Consider the following 25,245-nt stretch of genomic DNA (forward strand, 5'->3'; position numbering starts at 1 on the left):
CAGTCACCCCTGAGTTAGTGGGCTGGTTTCTGCAACTTGGAAGCAGAAATGAAGAGACCTCTAGCTGATTGGTACTAGCATTTCACTAATATCTGGAAACGTTTTGACACTTTTTTTAGTCACTGTGACTCCTTCAGGACAGATCACTACCTCCGGCACTCTGACCTTTGACCGTACATCAAGCGTTGAGGCCACAGCTATTATATCAGAAAGCCCATCCCAAGGTGATGTTTTTACTGGTACGTCTGGTAAGTAAAATAAGTAATTCACACATGTATGCACATGTGATTGGGATACTTGTGTGGAATTATAGATGCCTAAGGCTAACATTTCTAATTTAGGGATCCAGCAAGCTGCTTCAGCCACTGTGATAAGCCACAGTTTATCCTGCGCAACTCAAACAAGCCAAAGTATAGTTTGTTGTGCCATTTGAACCTGCACCATGGTTTGTTTCAAACAAACTGCAAGGGACAAGCTCAGAAATAAACTAAGGATTGCTCTTGGTTAATTTGTGCTATACTGTTTGCTATTTGTGGTTTGCTTGTTTCAAAGAAACCATGGCATGGGTTTGAATGACATGAAACTCTATGCTGTGGCTTTTTTGAGCCACATGGGGGGACCCACACAGCAGGAGTAGTGGTATGTTCATGAGTAAACCATAGTTTAAGACAAACTGGTTTAGACAAACCTGGCCAATGTCTAAGAAAATTGGAAGACAGCAACTCAAATGACTTTACACTGCAATCCTATGGATGTCTACTTAAAATAAATCCTAAACTGAGTTTAGTGAGACTTAATCTCATGTAAATGTGTATAGGATTACAGTTGAACAGTGGAATCCTAGGGGAGTATATTCAGAAGTAAGCCCTATTGATTTCAATGGGATTTACTTCCAGGAAATTGTGATTATGATTGCAGCCTTTAGCAATATCGTAATAAACCAATTGCCCAATTCACACAGGACTCTTTTTTTCCTACATGCAAGCAGTCCTGGCCTGTACCTAGCCACATACAAGCCTGAGACTGCATGTAGTTGTGAAATTGGGTATACGAATACAGAGAGCAGATAACAGCAATTTTTATGAGTTGAAATATTTCTCCATATGAATGAGTATTGGCTTGAGACCACTGACCTTTATTGAAAAGGTTCTGTGCTGTAAGGGTAAGTAAACTTAATAAAAAATACTCCACATGAAATGTCAACATCTCAGAAGTGGTTGAAAAATGGATTTAGATTTTATAATTTTTAAAAAACATTTGGAAATGTGTAAGCATTTCTTATCAAATTTTAGACTGACAGGTCAGTTAAAGGGATCAAATTCTGGCCGTTTGCACAAGGATGCCTGCAAATCCTTAATAAGTCATTTTGGATAAGCATTACTACTATTTTTTTGAAAGGAAAAACAGCAGATGAGAGAATTTTGGTATTTATTTAGAATAAGGAACTTACGTATCTGAATTTTTGATTGTCCACATTCTGAATTCCAGTTTTAATCCTCCGTACTGAAGCTGAAACTTTATGCTAAACTATTAAATACATATTTTCAGTCTTGTTTGTCTTACAAGAAAAACAATTCAGTTCGTTACTGGTTGATTGGTGTTATGAGGGACCCAGCTATTTAAATAACACACTTTGCAAAGAAAAATCTGTGGATTCTAATCTAAGTCTTTGCAATGCTCTTTAACAAAGAGTGATATGAGCTCTTCAGTTCACATTGTTTCCAGAATAATTCCAGCTGCTGCTCATTCCTTTTCGTACTGTAATCTTGCATCTTGGGTACTCATATCAAAAGTGTAAAATTAAAACCGAATGATGAATTCTTTTCATGAGTCCTGATTTTCCTTCTCCCCGCCCCCTCCCAGTAGTACAAGACACAAACGTTCAGCAGCCTTGCCGCGTCAGACATCCAGAGCCTCACTACCCAAGTTATCAGGACAATTGTCAAATCTCCGCATTCCCAGAAGCAGCATTGCCAACCTCTCATCCCAAAATTGGTAAGTTTCATCCCAAAGAGCTAAGTGAGAGATCAGGCATTGCAATGGAATTCCCCTTCGCCCTGTGGTTCCCCAGTCTGCATTAGGGCTGGGCGATAACTGCTTTCCAACATCGTAATATACTGCCAGCTAAACATCACGGTATGGCAAGTATATCACGATTTTGGAAAGGAATTGGGAAGGAACAAGGCAGTTGCCGGCCACCGTGCACAGCTTCTGCCTCATCTAGAGTGCCATCTCCTCCATCGCCCAGCGCCGTCCATGTCAAGGCAGCAGTGGATGAGGCAGGTGTGTAAATGCTCCATCACATGCCTGCCACACCCGATGCCTTGGCGTGGGCTGGGTGGGGTGGGCCAACAGGCTGCCTTTCCCAAATGAGACAAGCAGTCCACTTGCACCTCCCCCCTGCCAAGGCAGTGGCAGCAGCTAAGGCAGCATCCGCTGCTGCCTTGAAATGGGCGGGGGGCGCAGGAGGAGGGATGTGGGGCTTGTTTGTGCTCCTTAGCCTGGGGTGGGGCAAGAAGCTCCCTGCTCCCCAGCTGAGCAGCCTCAATCCTTCTTCTTACATGTGAGCAGGAGAAGGATCGGGGCTCCCTCAAATGGGGAGCGGGAGCACTTTAATGGAGCCTGACCCTACTGTTGGATCGTGCGAGCCGGTGGCTAGTTGGGGGCTCCATAAAACTGCTTGGCTGAGGCAAGGGCAGTGGTGCGCTCCTCAGCCAAGCAATTTAAAAAAGCGAGGGAGGAACAAGCTATATCAGCGCCTCACCGATGCAGCTTGTTTCCCCCTCTGTGCTGATATGAGGACAGACCGTGATGGCGGTTTCACTCAATAGTATATCGCTGGTGAAACCGCCGCTGTTCCTGAGTTCCTCTGCCTCCAGCACCTGGCTGCAGCGTGTTTCTCCTTTGGGCACTGGTAGCAGAGGGACTCAGGAGGCAGCTGTTTCACCCATTATATACCACTGAGGGAAGCCATCATTGCGGTCTCCCCCTTAGACGGGTCCTGGGAGATACATTGATATATTGCCCAGGCCTAGTCTGCTTCAGGGAGTCCCCCCAAGTACCAGGTTTTGTGGGGACTGCATTGGGAAGGGAGGAAAATTCTTGTCTGCGCAACTGGAAACTAATTGTGTAAGTGAGACATCTTAACAGCATTTTACCTTAGATGCATATGTCAATATCAGCTTTCTTCCATAAGGGACTGGTTTGATTTTGATGCGTTTTCATCAAGTTCCCTTTTGGAAGTCATAAATAACACAACTTTCGGAGTGCTCAGTATGTTTCATAGTGCTTGCTAGCTAACCTCTCCACAGATTGGAGGGGTGGATAGGGAATCAGGAGAAGGGTGGGGGTGCGCGAATGCAGTTTCAGATACAAATGCAGCAGCATTGTGGCCCAATACTTATAGCAGGGCATGTGCTGAGTGTTTTGTTGTATACTGGCCAGGAGATAGATGTTCTGGAGGCAAGAGGCCCTGTGACCAGGCTTTTATTGGGTTCAGACTGCTAACCAGCTCAAATACGGGTAAGCTCCTAGCATTTCCAGCCACACTGGCTAATGGCCAAGGAGTTGTAGTCCAACAACATCTGGAGGGCTATAGGTTCCTCCCACTGCTTTGATTTCTGTCTGAATAGGGGATCTCTTAATTTGGCCATCCCAGGGGATTTATGAAACCTATCAGTTTCTGGAATACATTGGGAGCTGTTCCAGTGGTACCATTCTGTTGATTCTCTGGAGGAAACCTCGTTATTGATTCAACTGCATTTGGACTCTCTCCCACAAGTCTGGTGCCATGGTTTGTAGATGAACTGCAGGCTGAGTAGCAATTTTGGTGTCAGCTGAAGCACATGGCAAAAACTCACAATGAGTCTGACTGAACATGTCATAGAGCCCATGTGTAGCCCTATAAGGTGGTGGTGGTGATAGCAAAGGGGTTATACTTTCTCAGCACCATGGTATTAGCAGAATCACATCCAGTCAAGTTCTTTAGGGTTATTCACTGAGCAAAGAGAGAACAAAAACCTCTGGTGGTGGCTATGATATTGCATGGTATGGATCTTAATAAGGTTTTATTTCCCTCGTGACCTCTTAAACCTTCCTTTTTCATTCACTTCTGAGCACACTGTTGCGCATTGGCTATTCTAAAGAGCAAGTGCATTAGAAAAAAAGCCCATTAACTGTGCATGACTACAGAAGTATAAACACTTATGGAAAGATCAGGCAATCAAATGTCAAGCTTTGTTCCTCACTGTAGAAAACACAGTAGCTGAAAGCCGTTGCTTCTGCGAATATATGGAAGACAGGGATGTTTTACTGTATCAAATTAACTACAATCCTATTGATACAGTTGAGCAAACATCTGTTTCATTTACTAACTTAATAAAAGCTTTGGGGTTTACATTTTGATTCTCTAATGCATGGCTTTAACTTTGAAACTTGCACCCATTGCAGTATGGTTAAAGTCTAATACATGCTAAATAATTGCTACGCAAGTTTGTATTTAAAACGTAGTTAGCATTTTTAAATGATTTGGGGGAACTGGAAGCATACTTGGTGTATAGACATATTATTTTTTGCAGAGTTTTCTGGATGAAAACTGGAATTTTAAAATTGTTTTGATCCAATTGTGTAATTATGGCTTTAAGGCTATACTCCTACCAACAGTTGCCTAGGAGTAGGATTGAACTCAGAGACACTTGCTTTTGAGTAGACATAGAGAGGATTACATGCAAATATTTGTGTCTATATTGTGACACACCTAAACACACCTAACAGTGGGGCTTACTTCTGAGCAAACAAGCAAGAGTCTGACATTTTCGGGGGGACCCTTTGCCAACTGCTCCTTTTGCAGCATAAGTATTGTGGGCAGCTGGCATCACAAAGCAGGCAGCTTTGTTTCTTCTGTGGGGGCTTGTGTAGGGGCCCCATGCAAATACTGTTGAAAACAGTTGTGACTTGTGTAACCACAGTGAGCTGATTAGTTTCAGCTTACACACACACACACACACACACACATATGTGTCTTTCCTTGCAGACCAAGTGCTTCATTGCTTATGTTTCTGTACCCATCACCACCCAACCTTTTTCAATGATGCAGCAGTAGAGAACAGCTTGACTTAACCTCCCTACTCCTGGTCCCTCAACAAAGCTGTTCTAAAGCTTATTTGGTATTCAGCCTGTGTCCTTGCACTTGCCAGAGGCTCAGAGCTGGTAACATGATTAGTGCATGATCAATGTCCCATTAAAAGATGCCATTAAGGCTACAGTCCTGTGAACACTTTTCTGGTTAAGGCCCATTGAACATGGTGGAACTTTTGCCTGAGTGAACATGGGCAGGACTGTATTGTAAAAGAAGCCCCTGCTGTCCTTCTGGGTTGCAAGATGAAGTAGCTGTGTGTTGCTTCTGGGAAGACGCACAAAGCTCTGACTTTTGCTGGATCTCTGCAGAAAGTGACTTCCAAAGCTTGTAAGGAACTACTGAGTATGCAGTAATACTTATAGTTTTGAAATCTGTGCTTCTGGAACTCCCTCCAGGAACTGAGGTTTGCTAGCGGTATGAAATTTTGATTAGCCCAGGTTGTAGGTAATTCTGAACCTCTAAAGGGGCAGAGAATGGGACGCGGGTGGCGCTGTGGGTAAAACCTCAGTGCCTAGGACTTGCCAATCTTATGGTCAGCGGTTCGAATCCCCGCAGGGGGTGAGCTCCCGTCTTTCGGTCCCAGCTCCTGCCCACCTAGCAGTTCAAAAGCACCCCTAAGTGCAAGTAGATAAATAGGTACCGCTTTATACCGGGAAGGTAACGGCGTTTCCGTGCGCTGCGCTGGTGCTGGCTCGCCAGACCAGCTTCGTCACGCTGGCCACGTGACCCGGAAATGTCTTCGGACAGCGCTGGCTCCCGGCCTCTTAAATGAGATGAGCGCACAACCCTAGAGTCGGACACGACTGGCCGTACGGGCAGGGGTACCTTTACCTTTACCTAAAGGGGCAGAGAGGTGAACCAAAGCAGTTACAGACTAAATTTGCTACTATACAGTAAGCTTCCAATTGAACTCGAACCCAAGTATCTTAATGGATTTCTTTTGATTTTCAGTATTGACCTCACTTCCTGCCCTGGCTGTGCCACCTGCCACCCCCACCAAAACCATATCGGCTTCCATGTTGAATGGTCTTGAAATGACAGAGCAGCGGAGTTGGCTGTACCTTGAGGAGACGGTCAACTCCCTTCTCAGCACAGCTCAGCAGCTGAAGACTCTGATCGAGCAAGCTAAGCAGGCCAGCTCTTCCTACAGAGAAGCTGCTGTCACTCAAGCAAAAATTCAAGCTGATGTGGAGAGGAAAGAGGTAACTATGCTTGTGGAATGACAACACAATACTAGCTCTAGATCAGTCTGCAGCCGACTTGCTCAGGTGGCAAGTTGATAGCCTTCACAGTTTCTTTTATGCAATAGTGGAAGGCTGCCTATCATGGAACTTCTTAAGTTTAGATTGTACTCTTCAATTTTATGCAGAAAGTATCTGTACTCTGAATGACTGGCGTTTGATTTTAATGAAAATTGTAACACTGTCTTTAGCAATAATAAAACAACCACCACACCGTTTTTACATCAAGATCCACAGGTGTTTGCTATTTGCCAGAACAGATCTAAGCTGTGGTCCACTTTCACAGATTCCAGCTGTAGGCAGAATAAATAATCATTGCAATTATTTTGCACAACTATACCGTTTACTGCATATAGACATTCACAGAAAATGACATTTTTTTTATTTTTACAAGGTTGGGGTGAGTGGAGCAGGGCGAGGATGGGATGAAAATGGCCAGCACAGGGGAAAGAAGCGATGTAATAGGAATAGGTTTAGGAACTATAAGGACACTAAAGCCCCAGCCACTACCTAGTCCTAACCATGGTCGTTTGTCCAGACGATTTGCGTGCTCTTCTATGCAACCATGGTGGCTAAAACTTCATAGAGCCAGTGAGATGCAGTGGACAGTGTTTGAACTGCAGTCCTGGCTTTGGAGCAGCTAGCAGCCATAAAAGCTTCCTATGGGAGTGGGATATAAGACTCATGTCACCCTCTTTTTGTACCAACTGCATTGGCACCTATTCATTTCCAAGCACAATTCCAAGTGATGGTGTTTGACCTATAAAGTCCTAAACAAGTTGGGACTAGGTTTCCTGAAGAATCACCTTCCTCCATATAATCCTGAGCTGAGATCTTGCTGTTTCTTCAGCTATCTGTAAGGTAACAGCATGCACAAGGCCATTTCTATGGTCTATCTGTCCCTTTCCACCCCACCCCTGGAACTCCCACCTCCCGGATATCTGAATGGCTCCTTCGCTGATTGTGTTAGAAGGACATTTTAACACTTTAAACATGTATTAAAACGCTTTTGAGCTCTCTAGGATTTTACTGTTTCTTGTTTTTTTATTTCACGGCATTCCACTCTGAACTCCTATGGAATGGCATATAAAAAAATTATTAATACATTAATAAACAAAGGTCACTCAATGGCCTTGGGCGGGGATGTCAAAGGATTGCTGACCAAAAATCCCCCAGGAACCTCAGAGGTCAGACATGATGGTAGTTATTAGACCAGGAGTGCATTACCTTTTAGGGGCCAGTGGTCTCATTGTCTTGTGGTCAACTACCAGGGGCAAAGGGCTGTATGTCAAAGTGGGTGTGGCCATTAAAAACAACAACCCAAATCTAATGTAATTAAATTGATTGATTGAATAAAATGATAAAATTTGGGGAGGTCTTGGGTAATCACAAAAACATTTTGGCACCACAGAATCGCAGTAGGGGACCATAGGAGTGATCAGTAATTTAAAAAAATAAATAAATTGGTGGGCATTTGGGTGTGTGCACAAAACAATTGTTGGTATCACCAGGATGGGAGCATTCAGTCAGTAAAAAGATTTTTTTCAAAATTATTACAGTGGTACCTCGGGTTACAGACTCCACTAACCCAGAAATAGTACCTCAGGTTAAGAACTTTGCTTCAGGATGAGAACAGAAATCACGTGGTGGTGGCGCGGCAGCAGCGGGAAGCCCCATTCGCTAAAGTGGTACCTCAGGTTAAGAACACTTTCCGGTTAAGAACAGACCTCCAGAATGAATTAAGTTCTTAACCCAAGGTACCACTGTATTATTATTATTATTATTATTATTATTATTATTATTATTATTATTATTATTACTATTTATTGGACAAATTTGGGGGTGGGCTTTGAAGGTCTACAAAAACCCCTCCTGGTATCACAGCAGGGGACATATAGGAGTAGTCAGAAAAATGCGGGGGGGGGGGGAGAGTGGAATCTATGCTACCAACCTGACACAGAGGGCATTTGGGTTGTAGTTCAAAGACTGGTCAGCCCATGCCTTTTTTCTCCCTTGATAGTTGCATTGTCAGCTGATGCCTTGCACGTATCTCTGGGCACCGTGCCTCACATTCCACCAAACACAGGGCTTTACATTTGCTTCACAGTGGCTGCTTCAGCTAGCCCTACACATGCAGCAGAATAAAAGGACAGGCTCCTGGTAACGTGGGTTGCACCACTTGAAGCTGCAGGCACAGGGTCTGCTGTTTTGGAATGCTCCTTTACATTAAAAACTTCCTGAAAATGGATAACTAGCATGACAGGCAATGGGACTGGACTTGAACATTTCTCCTGCGCATTGGTGGGGAGCAGAGGGAAGTAATCAGCAGTGGCAGGCACGCACATATTCCTATTATACTTATAGATCCAGCTGAAGTGTGCAGAAGGCAAGTGATGTGTGAGCCATACAATGGCTTCTTTCCAGGATATTCATTGGCTTAAACATCTTGGTTAGAAGAAGACAGCAACTCATGACCCGGAAGGAGATAATATGAAGGAGATAATATGGCCATGTAGATTAAGTTGTTAATGAGTGGAAATGAAACAAGCTAGTTTCATAAATGCAGGCATTTAATTGGCGACAGAAAGAAAAGCTGCTCTTTTCTGTGCCACAGAAGTCATTTTCTCCTGTTTCGATACTTGGAGAATTCATACCGTCAAATGAACTTTTCTGTTTCATTTTATCTGAGACTCAAAAAAAGAATTAATCCCACCCCTTCCTGTACACATAAACATATACGGCTGTCATTGCACAGCCCCCATTAGAGGATTTGCAGTGCCACATCACAACCCTGGACTTGCAGCAAGTCATGGTGGGATAGGGGAGCAAAGGAGAAGGCAAGTTGCACAACACCAGTGTCCGTGGCATGGGAGTGAGGAGGTAGAGACACCAAGAGGAAAATTGTGGTTTTAAACAACAGAACAGAGTTTACATTCATAAGGCCAGGGGTTCCTGCCACCCCCTCCCCATCGCTCTGGATCCTCCTGTGCCCCCTGGAAATCTGCTCCTGAGAGTTGGGTGGTCCTTCGGAATGTGTGTGTTGGGTTACAGGTGAGGGGAGAGGCCACAGATATAGAGGAGAGCTGGGGGAAATCACCCACCCATCCCAACTGCATGCAATTCAAGAAATATAAGACAATGTGCTTTATTACGGTGGTGCGATGCAGGTGGCACTGTGGTCTAAACCACTGACCCTCTTGGGCTTGCCTATCAGAAGGTCGGCGGTTCGAATCCCTGCGACGGGGTGAGCTCCCGTTGCTCTGTCCCGGCTCCTACCAACCTAGCAGTTTGAAAGCATGCTAATGCAAGTAGATAAATAGGTACCACTGTGGCAGGAAGGTAAATGGTGTTTCCGTGCACTCTGGTTTCTGTTAGGGTATTCTGCTGCACCAGAAGTGGTTTAGTCATGCTGGCCACATGACCTGGAAAGCTGTCTGTGGACAAATGCCGGCTCCCTCAGCCTGAAAGCGAGATGAGTGCCACAGCCCATAGTCGCCTTTGATAGACTTAACCGTCCAGGGGTCCTTTACTTAGTTTTTTTTTACTATTACTGTGGTGTTGCATTACATAAGGACTGTTAGAGCAATAGTTTCCTCACCAGTCATTCATGAAAAATATTGCTGCTACCCAGGCTGCTACCTGTTAAGTTATATACCAGCTTGAGCCTGAGGACATGGTGTGTGACTGTTGTAATTACCTTCCAGAGTTATGTGCTTTAATAAAACACAGTCAGAAACCGCTGTCCCGAAATATGAGAAAAAAGGTAGTTAGGTGACTATTCAATCTGACATTTCTTTTAAACATTCCTCTATAGTATTTGAATTTTTCTAAGATAATTGAACATTTCATATATCTAGGTTTTCTGAAGGGGTAAATAATGTTTATAATGTTGGGTGGAAAAATCTGGATCATATTTTATTTCTGCCTCAGAGGTAAAAGCATTTCAGGGAGGAGATGGCACACATTTCTCATCCTGCTCCAGCTTGATGTCGGCTTCTGCTGCAGCATGAGAAACGGTCTTCTCTTGTCCCTCTTGTCATAATCGGAGCTTTGCCTTGGTGGCAGCAAGAGATAGATGTGCTGGCTTGCATAGCTGGGCGACAACCATATTTGGCCCAACACACTGTGGGTTTGGGGGTACACTGGAAGAAACAGCCACATCTTGCTGGGGGTGGGAGGTTGACCCTCCAGCCCAGCATCCAACATTCCTTGGATAAAACTGCATTTCTGTACAACAAATAGAAGCCTAATGTTAACTGGTTTCACCATTATGGATGTTCTAAAGGATGCCTGGGAACTGTGCATCTAGAAACTTCTGTGTCCTCCTGCATCCTAACAGTGACCTAAAGATTGGATTAAAAATGTGTCAAGGGATCCTCTATCTTCAAGAGCCCCATAGCCCAGGAAAGCTTTTTCTGTCAGGGCTGCGAAAATGCTTCTGGGAAAAATTCCCCTTCAGTTCAAGCATACAGGAAGCTTTACAGAGTCTGGACTTAGGGGGGAAAAATGGCAGAATTAAGGCTATAGATCTGTACCCCCTTACATTGGTTAGGTCTCATTTAACTCTGAGTATTTATGCACAGGATTTCACTGTTAGTCTGGAAGGGAGGTCTCATGAGAGAGAGATGCCAGCTCTAGCACAGATTAGTCTGCACAGCACAGTTTGTGCAGATTAAAATGCCAAACATGATTATATGTGGCTGCAGAGAGGTAATTATAAGGCGGCAACACGATGACCACAGCTTTTACTGTATATATATTGGTATTTTATTTTATTTCTACCCCCACATTTTAAGGCAAGCATGTGCAAACCAGATGAAGATGAAAACGTTAAGAGCAATGCAACAATAGAATGGATAGCATATAATAACACAGCAGAGATAACGTTATATATAGCCACTAATAAAATCCAATAAAGAAACTTGGGATACAAAAAAGGTTTTAGGGTCTGTTTAAAAGCCACAGAGTTCAGCTCTTAGGCAGATACATATTAAAATGCATACATGTCACATATTTCCTTAGAGTTAACAGAAAGAAGTTCTAATTGAGATTTGGTTTTGTTTCATGTAACGGACACCCCTCCCCACAATCCTGAGAACAAGATACAAATAGTTAACTGATACACACAGTTTGCTATGTAAGTGTTCAGGCATCCAAAGTTGAGGTACCCTTGACCTAATGCCTCTCATGGGCTTCTCTTGCGCCATTTACGGTGAGGTCCAACACCAAACTTTCCCCCCATTTCTTCACCACAACTCAAGGATCAAGGCGTTTCCTTCATATGTACTGTGTTACCATTCTTAGAAAATAGCCTTACAAAAACTGGTGGGCAAACCCATTCCTTGCTAAGCAAAGCACAACTTTGCTTAGCTTTGCTTAGCAAGTCAGATTATTTGTTCTGACTAGCAAGCTTTTTCTGAAGAACAGAGACCTAAACCAGGCCTTTATCAATTTTATTTATTTTTAAAAAATGTATATAATGCTGTATCATAAAAATCTATCGCAGTGGTTTATAAAAGCATAAAACTGGACAGTAAAAATTATTTAAAAGTTTGAAATGAATAAAAAGCAAAAAATATATTTAAAAACAAACATCAGTAGACCATTGTTAGGGTTGTGCACATCATTGCCTGCATAACAACAACAACAACAACAACAACAACAACAATTATTTATTATTTATATCCCGCCCATCTCTCTGAGTTTCCTCAGCCACTCTGGGTGGCTCCCAATCAAATGTTAAAAACAGTACAGCATTAAATATTAAAAACGTCCCTGAACAGGGCTGCATAGGCCTGACGGAATAGGGAAGTTTTTGGCAGGCTTTTAAAACACTATGAACATGTAAGGCAATGATATGAATATATAAGCCAAATTATTAATACCAAGCAGCATCAAATCTGGTGTTGCTTGGGAATTCTAAGAAACCAACAAATGATTGCAGTTTTGAAATCAGTGTAGTTTGGAAAGTTTCAGTCTGCCATCTTGATTCAAAATGGCATCCAGTTGTATCCCAACATGGACAAACCTGTTCCTTGATCTCAGGAACCATTAATGCAAAATGGGGTTGTGGTATCTTAAGAGGTGCCCAAATGAAAAGTGAGCAAAATATATAGTAGAGGCAGACACTACAACTTAGGAACAGTTATAACAATCAAATGAGTCATGACTGTCAAACCTGTACTGGTAATTGGCTTTACTTCCTAGGCAAAAAACCAAAACCAAATCAATTTTTTTTCTTGACAGCGCTTACTACACTTTAATGGCATTGGAATACTTGGGAGTGTTAATACTGGTATCTATGTTACACAGTATTTGAAGGCTGAAAGCTGCTTCTCTTGGCTTACAGAGCAAGTATATCATAAAAAGTGTGAGATTTCCATCTTTTCCTCTCTGCCTAATGTGATTCTATGCCATGGTCATTTTATGTTCCTGTAAACTCACAACACTCCAGACCTTTAAATGCCGTGATGTCAGGTCATAAAGATGATCTGAAATTAAGCCTTTAATCTGCTTAAGTATTAGGTTCTACTCTTGGATAAATCTACTTTGCTTTAGATTGTTTTTGAACTGTTCCTCAGGAGATTTAACACCCTAGGCTGGTGTTGAATCTAATTTTGGCTAGTATCTCGAGTCTTGATACATTTAACTTAATTTATTTAGCACTGCCTAACAGAGTTCTTGTGCTTAGTTTAAGGCTCTCTGGAGCTTGCCTGCATTGTGAATTTATTTTGTTTCCATGCTGAATGAAAGGTATATAAATAAAGGGTTTGGTTTGAAGGAATATTAAGTTAAGATCACAGAGGAAAGTGTTATAGCTCAAAAAATGTCCATGTGAAATTTTGCGATGCATTTTTGCCCTACCCAAACTTGTTCACCTTAGCAAGTCTCCCTAATGAGCCAACCCCCTCCCAAAGTTTAAGCCTTCCTGTGGGATAACTAAGCCAAAATAAAGATGGATCACCCCAAAGGCAGTAGCACTCCTTCTCATTATAAGCCTGTAGCAACATGAAGCTTGTCAAAGGGAAGCAGGTAGAGCAAAGAAAGAGTTCAAGAGACCTCAAAGCCTACTGCTGCCAATCAATCAAATGTCTGGGGCGGTCAGGGGACGAAGAGGACACCATATTACAGATTGTCTGGATATAAAGACATTCCTCCAAGATTAGCAAAGCTACAGACATATCCATTTCCTTTTTTTTCTAACTGGAGGTGGGATGGTGGGGAAGGAGATTTTGTGGAGTAATGGAGAACTGGAATTTGTGCAATACTTGATTTTCAAACCTAAACTTCCTTTACCAGTTTAACTGCACAGTTTTAAAGCAGGGGAAGGGAATCTGGAGGCGGTTTGTCCACCTTATCCAATGCTCTGCTGGGCTGTCCTTAGCAGATGGGAAGTGAGAGCAGTGGAACACTCTCATGCTCCTCCATTCTTTTCTTCTTGATTTTTTAAAATTAACACATTGTGTTCCAACTACTGGAAACAATGGGAGAGAAGTAAAAATGCTTTCCCCCCCAATGCTAGACTACTATTGGGATCCTTGTGGTTGCCTTCCTGCATCTTAAGGTTTTGATAAGGTTCCAGACAAGGCAAGCTCAGGGGGAGGGTTTTATCCCTGGCCCTTTCAACCAAGGGGTCACATGTAGGAAGGTGAAAGATCCTGGAGAGATAGATTCCAGAATTGCTGCTGGCCAACATTGTTGGTAGTGATCTACATAGAGCCTGGTACCAAGGCAATGCCTTGTAGCATCTTAACAACTTTCAGCCAATGAATCAAAGCTGGACCAACAAGTAGAAAGCTAACAGTCAATTTCTGTCTTCTGTGTCATGATGTTGCTTCCCATGCTTGGCTCTTTAATGCTCTTTTCTTGTTCTTGTTCTTTTTATTTTGTTTTGTCTATGCATTTTTACAACTTATATATACACATCATACAGTATTCACCATTATCTCTTATCCTCAGACTTCCCAGTCCATGGGATTCTAGGTAGTCCTTTGTCAGCTGCATAATCTATTATTCCACCCCTTTTCATCTCAAATCTTCCTTTATTTAATGTTATTTGCTGTTCGTATGTTTATTCCTACTTTTATGTTAAATTGACTATTATACCCTCTAAGATACTCTTCATAGCAACAAAGAAAGGCAGGGATATAGCAACCAGTAAAAGAAAGTAAACTATAGGCTAAAGATAGTAGATTAAAGGGCCCTGATATTGGAAGAAGAGCACCAACAAAATTAATATAGTAAAAGCTGAGCTTCAAACCTAAAGGTGGAGCTTTTAAACTACTGTCTTGGGTGTCTCCTACCCCTTCAAAGAGCAATATAGACCAGAGAATGGTGAATCTAAGTACTTAAACCAAACTAAATATATTAGAATGGCAGGAAGAAAAGTGGGAGCACCTAGACTCCATAGAAAGCTCTCACTGATGGGAGAAGAAGATAAAGATAAATCTTGAAATTTAAATTAATATTAATACTCTTTTTCTTGTTCTGAAGTTTATCAAATTGTGTCCAAATTAACAGCTTTTGTGAGTGCAGCATTCTGTCAGCAGCTTGTTTGGACGCCCTTGTGATTCCTTTCTCACACACACAAACCTAGGACCCTGCAGCTTTCCCCCTGTGGGGCAAAAAGCAGCTTTTAATCAGCAGCAGGTTCTCTCCTGCTGCTGACCAATGGCTCCAACCAGTGTCAGGTCCCTGCAGCTTCTATTCACTTTGCAAAGATTGCACAGGAGATCTTCGTCACAGCCCTTCTGCATCACATCGAGTTCCCTTCTCACAGGAGTGTTGTTGTTGAACAGAAAATTATATAGCAGCAGAACACCTTAATGGAATCATTTAACTATGCTCTAAAGAGCAGCCTGAGATGTCTGTAAAGCTGAAGTTTGCAATGTCTTTTTCCTTTTAGCAGTATCAGGGCCAGTTATTTCAACAAGCTGAAGATGTAGATGGAAAAACAGAAATCATCATTAAGGTAAGCACAAGGCACTGCTATCAAACAGCAGTTCAGGAACGTTCTGTTCTGTTCTGGTACAATGTTGTCATTGTCTGTCAATGTTATGCGTTTCCAGTTTTGGTTTGCTCCCTGCCCCCCAATCCCCTGGTGGTACAGTGACAAAGTTTACCCCTTGACTGTTAGGGTGCTGTCATCCACTTACTTGTGGTGGCCTTTGGGACATTCTGTTATTCTGGCTCCAGTATCATGATGCTCTGCTGCCAAGACCACTGGCACGGTCAGATAACACAAGCACAACTAGGAATTCCCTGGGACGAGCTGTGAAATGGCTTGTGCTCTTTGCCTCCTGTGACAGGCTTTGGGTCCCCGCTGCACACATGTGTGCTCAAAGTGTGCAGCCTCTTTCAAATAGTGCCATCTGAAATTTGGGTGCAGTGTAGATAGCAGCACCTCCTGGTGTGATGTAGCACTTGATGAGTATTGCGTTTTTTGCTTCTGCAGTTGCGTGGAGGCTAAAAGAGTGCATATGTGTCCTGTTTCCAACTCATAAGGAGGGTGAGGAGATTTCACCCCTCCCATATCCAAGAATCTGCTGATGTTCTCTGCTGATTCTCGAGAGAGGAGGGGGCGGTTTCTGCTCTCTACTTATTCCGCTCCAGCCTCACATCAAAGAGAGAGAGAGACTGAGTGTTAGAGAGAGATCATGTGTATAGATAAGGTTGCTGCTAAGAGCAGCTGCAGACACTCAGTGCAGTTCAGCATTTTCGTTTAGACCTCATTTAGCTCTGTACATAGTTGTGTATTATAGTTGTAGATAGAATAAAAGAAGATATTCTACAGAGCTGCTCTCTGAGTCGTTTATCCTCTGCTATACTCTGCTATACTCTGCTGTGCGACGACTGTATTGTGGAAGTGAATCCGGTGCTCACAACTCTAAGCTGTGAGTCCACAGCACTTTGACCTGTTCCTGTGCAGAAGGTGGTCTCTGGAAGTGCTACCCAGCTCGCCTAGCCCAGTCGGGGCAGAAGTGTGTGAGTCCAGTTGGTGGCACTGGCTCAAGGGCAATGTTGACAGAGGGAGCTCTATCCAACCACTCCTTTGTGCATCCCACTGGCACTCAAGGTGGCAGAGCGGGAGATGTCTGTGCAATACTTTCCATTCCCTGATCAGAGAACATCCCAGTTGCTTCCTTCAGTGTAGATCCCAACCAAACTCACAGCTCAGCGAGGATGAGGCAGCAGGCTGTTCTGCGGCTCTTGAAAGAGACAAATGCACTAGGGTGGGGGGCTTATTTGGATTATAGCTAGGGGGGAATGTGTGTGTGTGTCATGCTTTCCATACAAGGACGTTTTCCCCTGAGAGGCAAGGAGCAGAATTAAGGCTGTGATGCCTATCAGGAAAATGGTACAAGGGAGGGTGAGTTTGAAGCAGCCCACCCAACATTATACAGTGGTGCCTCGCAAGACGAAATTAATCCGTTCCGCGAGTCTCTTTGTCTAGCGGTTTTTTCGTCTTGCGAAGCAAGCCCATTGACGGCTTAGCGGATTAGCGCTATTAGCGGCTTTTAGCGGTTTATCGGATCAGCTGATAAGCGGCTTAGCAGCTTAGAAAAAGGGGGGGGGGAGGGAAAAAAACCTCGCAGGAACTCGCAAGACATTTTTGTCTTGCAAAGCAAGCCCATAGGGAAATTCGTTTTGCGAAGCGCCTCCAAAACGGAAAACCCTTTCGTCTAGCGGGTTTTCCGTCTTGCGAGGCATTCGTCTTGCGGGGCACCACTGTAGCTTTGATCCAGATTGGCAGGCCTCTCTGGCTACATTTGCCTTTTTAGAAAACATAGGCAATCCAGTCTCGGGTCTCCTGCTGGCACATCTACTTTGGCCTTAGTCCCATATGTTGCTCCCACGTATATCAAACCTTGTACAAGCCGCAGTGTCAGGTTGTCAATGGCTTGCGTACACAAGCAGTTACTGCCGTACCCCCCACTAAAATCAAGGTATATAATTCTCTGGCACCTGTTATATTTCAAGATTTGCAGATAATTTGCAGGCAGATGGTGCAAACAAATGAGGTGATAATGAGAGTGTGAATCAGTTGGGCCCGAAAGCTAGCAGATCCATCTGCACTAAATATGGCCTGTGTTAATGCTTTCACAGCATGTCAATTTATTCACTGCCAAGAATCCCTTCCTGCGCTGGCCTCGTTCAATTATACCAGGTTGCTAATCACGCCTAGGTATGAGCTATAAGCAGATTGAGCTGGGAAACATTCCTTGCGTCCTTATTTTTGTTCAGCTTTTGAACGAGCCACCCCAACACGTAGAGCTTGCTCACTTTAATGGGATCTTATGAACCAAAGGACATAATGACAGCTCTCCAAAGCAGTGTCCCGTTCCCTGCCGCCAGTTGTATTAAAAGTGTTGCCTGAGGATTTAATGCCTGTTTTTAGGTGAATGAAAAAAATGCAGTTATGCTCAATCAATTCTTTATTCTAATGCTTCCTCACAGCTCTCCCCCACCTGTTCTTATTCCGAATAAAAATCCTGGTTCTTCCAAGTGACTGGCAAAAGGCAGATTGCGGGGGGGGGGGGGGGGGTCTAATGCAGAGCCTTCAGCTTAAAAAGTTATGCCTCTCAGTATTCTTATTCTTGAAGGATTTTCTCCCAGTTTTTCAGTATTACAGACCAGGGAAAGGTATATGGTACGCTCCAGGTGTTGTTGGACTACAACTCCCATCAGCCCCAGCTGGCTTGGCCAATGGTCAGGATTGATGGCAGTTGTAGTCCACCAACATCTGGAGGGCACCACCTTGTCTCCCTCTGTTGTAGGCTCCTGTTACCTCACTTTGGTGACCAAGAACTGTTGTTCTTCTATTCACAGTTCAGCACCATATTGTTTTAATGAGTTTTACTTATCTAATTTTTATTTATTTACCCCTTTCCATATTTGAGCTCTCTCAGCACATGCTTGTGTTTCATAGCCAGTTGTATTACAGTTTTTTATTTGTATTGTTTTTTGTTTTCTGGGGGGTTGTTTCTTTTTTGTTTTTTTTGTTTTAAGGTCTTATTTTGTTTTTAAGGGGAGGGGTCAGGGCTGCCGGGGAGTGGGTCCCAGCCAACAAAATGGCTGGGGCATGTTCCACAGAGGAGGATGTGCTGGGACAACCGATCTCAGTGATCACGGGTAGGAGGAGGAGTTACGCTAAGACCAGACCATGTCATTACAGAGGAGGCAGGTTTAGTCGTTGTCTGAGGACTATCCCTGCCTCCGGGTCTGGTCCTGACCGGACGGATACTAGAATCAGCAAGGGATACCCACATGACCTGAAGGTGCTGCTGTGCGATGCCAGGTCAATGATTCATAAGACCACTGCCATCCATGACTTGATCATGGATGGAGGATTTGACCTGGCATGTGTAACAGAGACTTGGTTGGATGAAGCAAATGGGCCTGTCCTTGCCGCTGCTTGTCCACCAGGTTTCTCTTACACACAGCAACCCAGGCCTTGTGGGCGGGGAGGGGGGATTGCAGTGATTTTTAGGAAGTCATTAGTTTGCACCAGGCATCCTATTGGGAAGACCCAGTTCTCTGAGTGCATGTTCTGGAAGTTGGGCAATAGGGGCAGTACAGGATTCCTTTTGGTGTACCGACCTCCCCGCTGCACCAAGGATTCCCTGCCCGAGCTGCTTCAGGTCGTGGCAGATGTTCTCCTGGAGACACCTAGTTTGGCTAGTACTGTTTCTGGGGGACAGGAGGCGGGCAGGTGTGGAGGATTCCCTGGTCCTGAATGGGGTAACTGTGCCCCTGAAGGACCAGGTGTGCAGCCTGGGAGTCATTTTGGACTCACAGCTGTCCATGGAGGCACAGGTTAAATCCGTGTCCAGGGCAGCTGTGTACCAGCTCCATCTGGTACGCAGGCTGAGACCCTATCTGCCTGCGGACTGCCTCGCCAGAGTGGTGCATGCTCTGGTTATCTCCCACTTGGACTACTGCAATGCGCTCTACGTGGGGCTACCTTTGAAGGTGACCCGGAAACTACAACTAATCCAGAACGCAGCAGCCAGACTGGTGACTGGGAGCGGCCGCCGAGACCATATAACACCGGTCTTGAAATACCTACATTGGCTTCCAGTACGTTTCCGAGCACAATTTAAAGTGTTGCTGCTGACCTTTAAAGCCCTAAACGGCCTCTGTCCAGTATACCTGAAGGAGCGTCTCCACCCCCATCGTTCTACCCGGATACTGAGGTCCAGCACCGAGGGCCTTCTGGCGGTTCCCTCACTGCGAGAAGCCACGTTACAGGGAATCAGGCAGAGGGCCTTCTCGGTAGTGGCGCCCTCCCTGTGGAACACCCTCCCACCAGATGTCAAAGAGAACAACAACTACCAGACTTTTAGAAGACATCTGAAGGCAGTCCTGTTTAGGGAAGCTTTTAATGTTTGATGTGTCACAGTATTTTAATATTCTTTTGGAAGCCGCCCAGAGTGGCTGGGGAAACCCAGCCAGATGGGCGGGGTATAAATAATAAATTATTATTATTATTATTATTATTATAGCCAGAACTAGCAGTGCTCAAGAGTCCCCGAGAGCAAGTTACACTGGGAAAAAGAAGCCTGAAGAGGTCATTTTTTTTAAGATTTGCATTTTTGAAGAAAAATAAAGGATGGGTGATGACAAGGTCAATTCCTCCTGCTCTTTGGAAACCTAAACAACCCTTTGGAACCTGCAACCCATCTGCACACATTTCCCTTGCATGACGTTGGCTTGTTTTTCTCTCAACCCCCCCCCCCCCAACTTTCATTTTCATCAGGAAGCATATATATAAATCTTTTCCTGGAACTGGTATTTTGAGTTGTGAAGTAAAGTCATTCATGAAATGAGCTTAGAAATAATGGGAGCTAAAAAAATAATCAGTTGGGACTTTGTGCTTGCCACTGTTTACTGCCTTCCCCACAAATGGCCATGCGGCAAACTTTTCTGCATCCATCATCATTAGAGACATGATGAAAGCAGGAGCCTAATGAGCTCTCTTATGGGCCATCCTGTTCCATATATCAGGTTCAGGCTGCAGACCTAAACACGTGTACTACAAAGTGGGACTTTTTTCTTTTCTTTTCTTTTGAGTCATAGACACAGTTCATTTATTTATATACAGCATTTCCCACAAATCCACCTGTGCTCAAAGCTGTGGATATAAAAAGCAATCTGAAACTCAGTCACACAATAACAGTGCATCAATTGATTGATTTAAGAAAATACATACAGCTAATTCATTTTTTAAAAAAAATCAAAGTGGTTCACAACAACTACATAAAGCTGTACATTTCTTACTCATTTTATATATTTATGATATTTATATATCCCACTTTTCCCTCCAAGGCTCACCCATAAGCATTCATAAGGTTGAAGAATTTGCATGAAATGCATCAGTTCTTGAAACCTATAATCAAGTTATCTTTTTAATACGCTAAAACTGCTTGAACAATTCTTGTTTATGCAAACCTATCCAGTCATACAGAAGTTACATGTGTTTGATTTCTGTTTAGCTAGAGGTGATTTTAACCTTTTCAATATTTCTAATACCATTTTAAACTGTTTTCATATACACAATTTCAATGTTTTGTTTTATATTGTAAATATATTAATAAGGCTATCAATGGCTACTAGCCACAATGGCTGTTCCACCTCCACTGCCAGAGGAACTATGCCTCTGAATGCCGATCGCTGAATGTTGCAGGAGGGGATAGTAGTCTCATGCTCAGATCCTGCTTCTCTACAGGGACCTGGTTGGCCACTGTGAGAACAGGATGCTGGATCAGATGGGCCATTGGCCTGATCCAGCTAGCTCTCCTTATGTTCTTAAATTAATAAACATGTTTATTCATATCTAACCTTGTTTTGAACCGTATGTGCATTTGAAGAAGTATTGAGAAATGCCGCTTCCTACATACATGGAATATTAAAGAAAATATGGTAAAAATCCACAGTTGGTCTGTTGTATAAACACTTGAATATCTTTGGCCACATAAGGTCTTCACAACTGTAAAGTCAGAGGTATCCCTCCAAGGTGGAATCTACACACTTATTAAAAAAGTTCTGAAAATGATTTTTTTAAAAGCATTTTTAAAAAATACATTGAATTTTCCATTAGGCTCACCATCGCCATCTTGTGACACGTATGTTGCACTTAAAACGTTTTATTTGCAGCTGTATAGCTGAGTCCCAAGCTGACTAGTATAGCCTTGGCTTCCTTGTTGATTCTTTAGAAAGACTGAAGGGGAGAAGTCTAGGGAACTGAAGTGCCTGTTTAATCCTTCCAAGCGCTCAGTTGCTGTAGGCAAGAGTTGATTATTTTTTTAAAAAATAAATAAATAAAGTATTCCCTACACAGGACCTCTGTAATTGTGCATCACCTCTGCCCTTTATCATGTATCTCGTACTATTAAGGCTTTGCAAGAGAGAGTGCTTCTTTCCTCCCCATTGACTTAGCTTCTGTGTCTGCATTGTGACAGCAATCCTGTGTAAACTGTGGTCGAGAAGCAATGAACGAGTGCACTGGCTGCCATAAAGTCAATTACTGCTCAACGTTTTGTCAGCGGAAGGTAATAAATTCCTTATACTCCGCAAAGCCAGAGAAACAAACACCCATGGCCTCTCACTTTTCAGCTGTCACCACTCATTTATTTCACTGAGACTTGATCAGAAGGGCTGCTTGGTAGATTCCTTCACGAAAAACCCACCCATCTGAAGGGCCTCCTGTTCCCATGTGAACCTACCCAAACATGAAGATTATCTAGTGAAACCCAACTGGCAGGTTTCATTGTCTGCTGAAAAGCCCATAGCTTTTGATGGAAGCCCATTTAGGGAACAGTCCCCTCCCTAGTTTTATTCCCTGGCTCTTATCCTTTTGGAGCCATGTTAAAACATATTTTAGTTACTCAAGTCTTTTCATTTGGTAGTTTTAGGGCTGCTTTCAATGTTTGATTTTTATTTTTTTTAAGATGTGAGTTTTAATTGAATTGTTGCAAAATTATTGTTTTTAGTTAGTGCTCTTAAGTTTCCAATGAGAAAATGTTTTTGGGAGAGACAGGGTATAAATGGGATTTTAGTTCCCTTTTGCTAAGTGATATTAGGATTCTGGTGTATGTACTGAGGGAATTTCAAAGCAGAATAAAACTAGTATTCCACAGCCCTTGCCCAGTGTTGCTACATTTTTCTTTTACTCGGTAACTGCTTTCATTACACACTCTTTTCTTTTTGCCCCTCCTGTTCAGGATTGGAAAGACCACCAGCATATATGTGGCCAGGCAGCCACAGTTACTGTTCAGGCAGAAGAAGTGGATGTTGCAGACAATGTGATAGAGAAAGTTATTGTCTGAAGAGCCCCACCTCTTCCATCTATATGGACATGTGTAGGGAACAGACTGGCTGGACCAGTAACCCCGCTGTGAAGTCCTACTGAACTGAACTCATCAGAAGATCAAACCGTGATGTTGTTTACATGTTGCTGTTCTCTAACTGTGCCAAAACTGACAAGACACAGACAGGAGAACATTTAGGGGCTCTGCGTGCTTTTAAGAAAACTCTGGAATTTACATTATGTTTACAGTCCTCTGTGTGAAACCTCTGCAAAGCTGATGGGTAGTTTGAATTGTTGTATCCCACAGCTCTGGCGGGTTCTTTGAAGTGACTTAAAAGGTTCTTGAAAGTGGTTTATGAGACCTGTTTTCTTTTGAGGTTCCTCCAAAGTGGTCCACATGAAACTTGAATTGTTGCCATTGTTGTTCTCTCCCTACCTCTCATGTAACAAAACGAATATGGAACAGTCCATCCCTTCAATGGGTTTTGTGTGCTGACATTAGGGTATACCTGGACTTTGACTCTATCACTGATTTTAGTTTTGGTTGTTGCGTTCTTCCATCCCACCCCCTGCAAGACAAAGTTCTCCGACATATTCAGAATTCTGTATTGTGCGGATACTGAGCAAACTGCAAAGCAGTCAGAAAACTTCCTGTCGCATTCACTCTGAGTGCCAATGCAAATCTGTGGTGTCTGAACGGCTATAAACAATTGATTTGAATGGCTATATAACAGTTGATTTGTCCAGTATCACCAAAACCTTGAGATTATAGCACAGCTAGACCTAGCCAATTCACACACCTTACATATAAAAGGCCACCTTGTCTTGCACAAAACACCCTCTTATTTACTCCTGAGGAGAAACTGAGAAGACTGCACTGTGTCTACGGAGGTCACTATCATTTTAATTTTCACACATCTCAGTTTGTTTTCCACCCCCACCCACTTCACTCCATAAAATAAATGATAAAACATTCTCTCATATCCCCTGCAAGAAAGAGCTCAGCACTAATCAGTAATCAAATCAGTTAAACTAATACTTTAGAAAGAGTTTACAGCTCTGATTTCGTGCTGCCAGAAATAAGCAAGAAGGTGCAATTGTGCGTTTCACTTTATTCCTGCAAGGGAATTGATTTGAAAGCAGCACCTTCCTGAGTGTTAAAATTGCAGGATATAAAATGAACACTGGTTTTAGGCCATATTCGTTTGTATAAAAGGAAGAACGTTTTTGGGAGTCGGAGGAATGAGAGAAGCACAATAAAATGTTGCTGATATTGATAGCACTTGCCATTTTCTTTCCAGTGTCTGTCCTGGTCCTCGTATTTATTTATAAATTTGCATTATACTTAAAAATAAACTTAATAAAATAAATAAAGAGTGGCTGCGCACAATCAGATGTTCCCCAAATAAGGTCGTGCTGACTTTTGCTTCAATGCAGCATTGAAAAGCATAATGTTACTCTGGCATTGCAAAGACATTCACGGATGCTTTGCAAATGCATTCTATATATAGACTTTCAATTGCACTTTGGTGTAATTTTAGGGAGGAAGGTTGTTCTTGATCATGCCAAATAACTCTGTTGCCAAATTTCCAGTTCTGGCTGCAAAGCTTTGAAAACTTCTAAGCAATGAAACAGCCCATCAGAAAGTCTTAAATAACAGCCAAATAGTGCATTTTTCTTTCATCCAGGGAAATCAGAGCTTTAAAAATCATGTCTCTGCGGCAGAGGAATTTTTCTTGCACCTTTTGCAGGTTAAATGTAATGAGCAGTATTCTCCTCAGTAGAAAGTGTAAAGTAAGAGGAACTTGTGTCATCACCATTTTGGTCCTTATGCTGAGAGTAATATAGTTTATAATCAGAATGTGGGGAAGTTATACACCTGTATGTACTTGACACACATCCCACATAAGAGGTATGCTTCAATGTCACCTTGTCCATTTTGTGTTGACCACTCTTAGGGATACAGTGTATTTTTTGCTCTATAAGACGCACTTTTCCCCTCCAAAAATTAAGGGGAAATGTGTGTGCATCTTATGGTGTGAATGCAGGCTCCATGGCTTCAACGAAAGCAACGCAAAGCCTCCGAAGCGCAGCGGGAGCGATCCCGCTGCACTCCGGAGGCTTCGCATTGCTTTCGCTGAAGCCAGGAGAGCAAGAGGGATTGGTGCGCACCAGTCCCTCTTGCTCTCCTGGCTTTGCTTCGCTGGAGAGGCGCTGAACAGCTTTCCCTCTCTGCACAGCGCCCCTTCAGCGAAGTGGGAGGAGAAATGGAAGGGGCTCCGCTTCTTCTGCCGCTTTGCTGAAGGGGGCGCTGTGCAGAGAGGGAGATAATTTTTTTTCTTGTTCTCCCCCTCTAAAACCAGGTGCATCTTATGGTCGGGTGCGTCCTATAGAGCGAAAAATGTGGTACATGGCAATAACATTACCTCGGTCTCCATTTCAGTGGGGTCTTTTGCAAGAAACGTTGGCTTGTGTCCAGTGCAGTTTCATGATTAGCAGTCAATGTGAGCAAGCAGTATGTCTCTGGTGTGAGAGGAAGAGGCAGAAACTAGGAAATG

General features: G+C 43.3%; 1 protein-coding gene across 8 annotated transcripts in view; it reads left to right on the top strand.

The window, feature by feature from the left end:
* The window catches only part of DEAF1 (DEAF1 transcription factor), a gene marked incomplete at its 5' end in the record, with an annotated part of 33,748 nt that extends 9,784 nt beyond the window's left edge, over positions 1-23,964 (top strand). The window contains 7 exons of one of the 8 annotated variants that reach the window (XR_014161107.1): positions 120-248; positions 1,864-1,995; positions 6,089-6,339; positions 12,625-12,748; positions 15,284-15,349; positions 21,840-21,929; positions 22,602-22,648. Coding sequence is in view for 7 of the 8 variants with exons in the window: in XM_081880445.1 (XP_081736571.1) it covers positions 120-248; positions 1,864-1,995; positions 6,089-6,339; positions 15,284-15,349; positions 21,840-21,929; positions 22,602-22,706 (773 nt within the window). Of the gene's footprint in view, positions 1-119; positions 249-1,863; positions 1,996-6,088; positions 6,340-6,916; positions 7,407-12,624; positions 12,749-15,283; positions 15,350-21,839; positions 21,930-22,601 lie in introns of those variants that run through there. The other 7 variants (XM_081880450.1, XM_081880445.1, XM_081880446.1 and 4 more) reach the window with 7 other exon arrangements.
* Between the last annotated feature and the right edge of the window lie 1,281 nt (positions 23,965-25,245).

This window comes from Podarcis erhardii (genome assembly GCF_964252035.2).
Source record: "Podarcis erhardii genome assembly, chromosome: 1".
Classification (NCBI taxonomy): domain Eukaryota; kingdom Metazoa; phylum Chordata; class Lepidosauria; order Squamata; family Lacertidae; genus Podarcis; species Podarcis erhardii.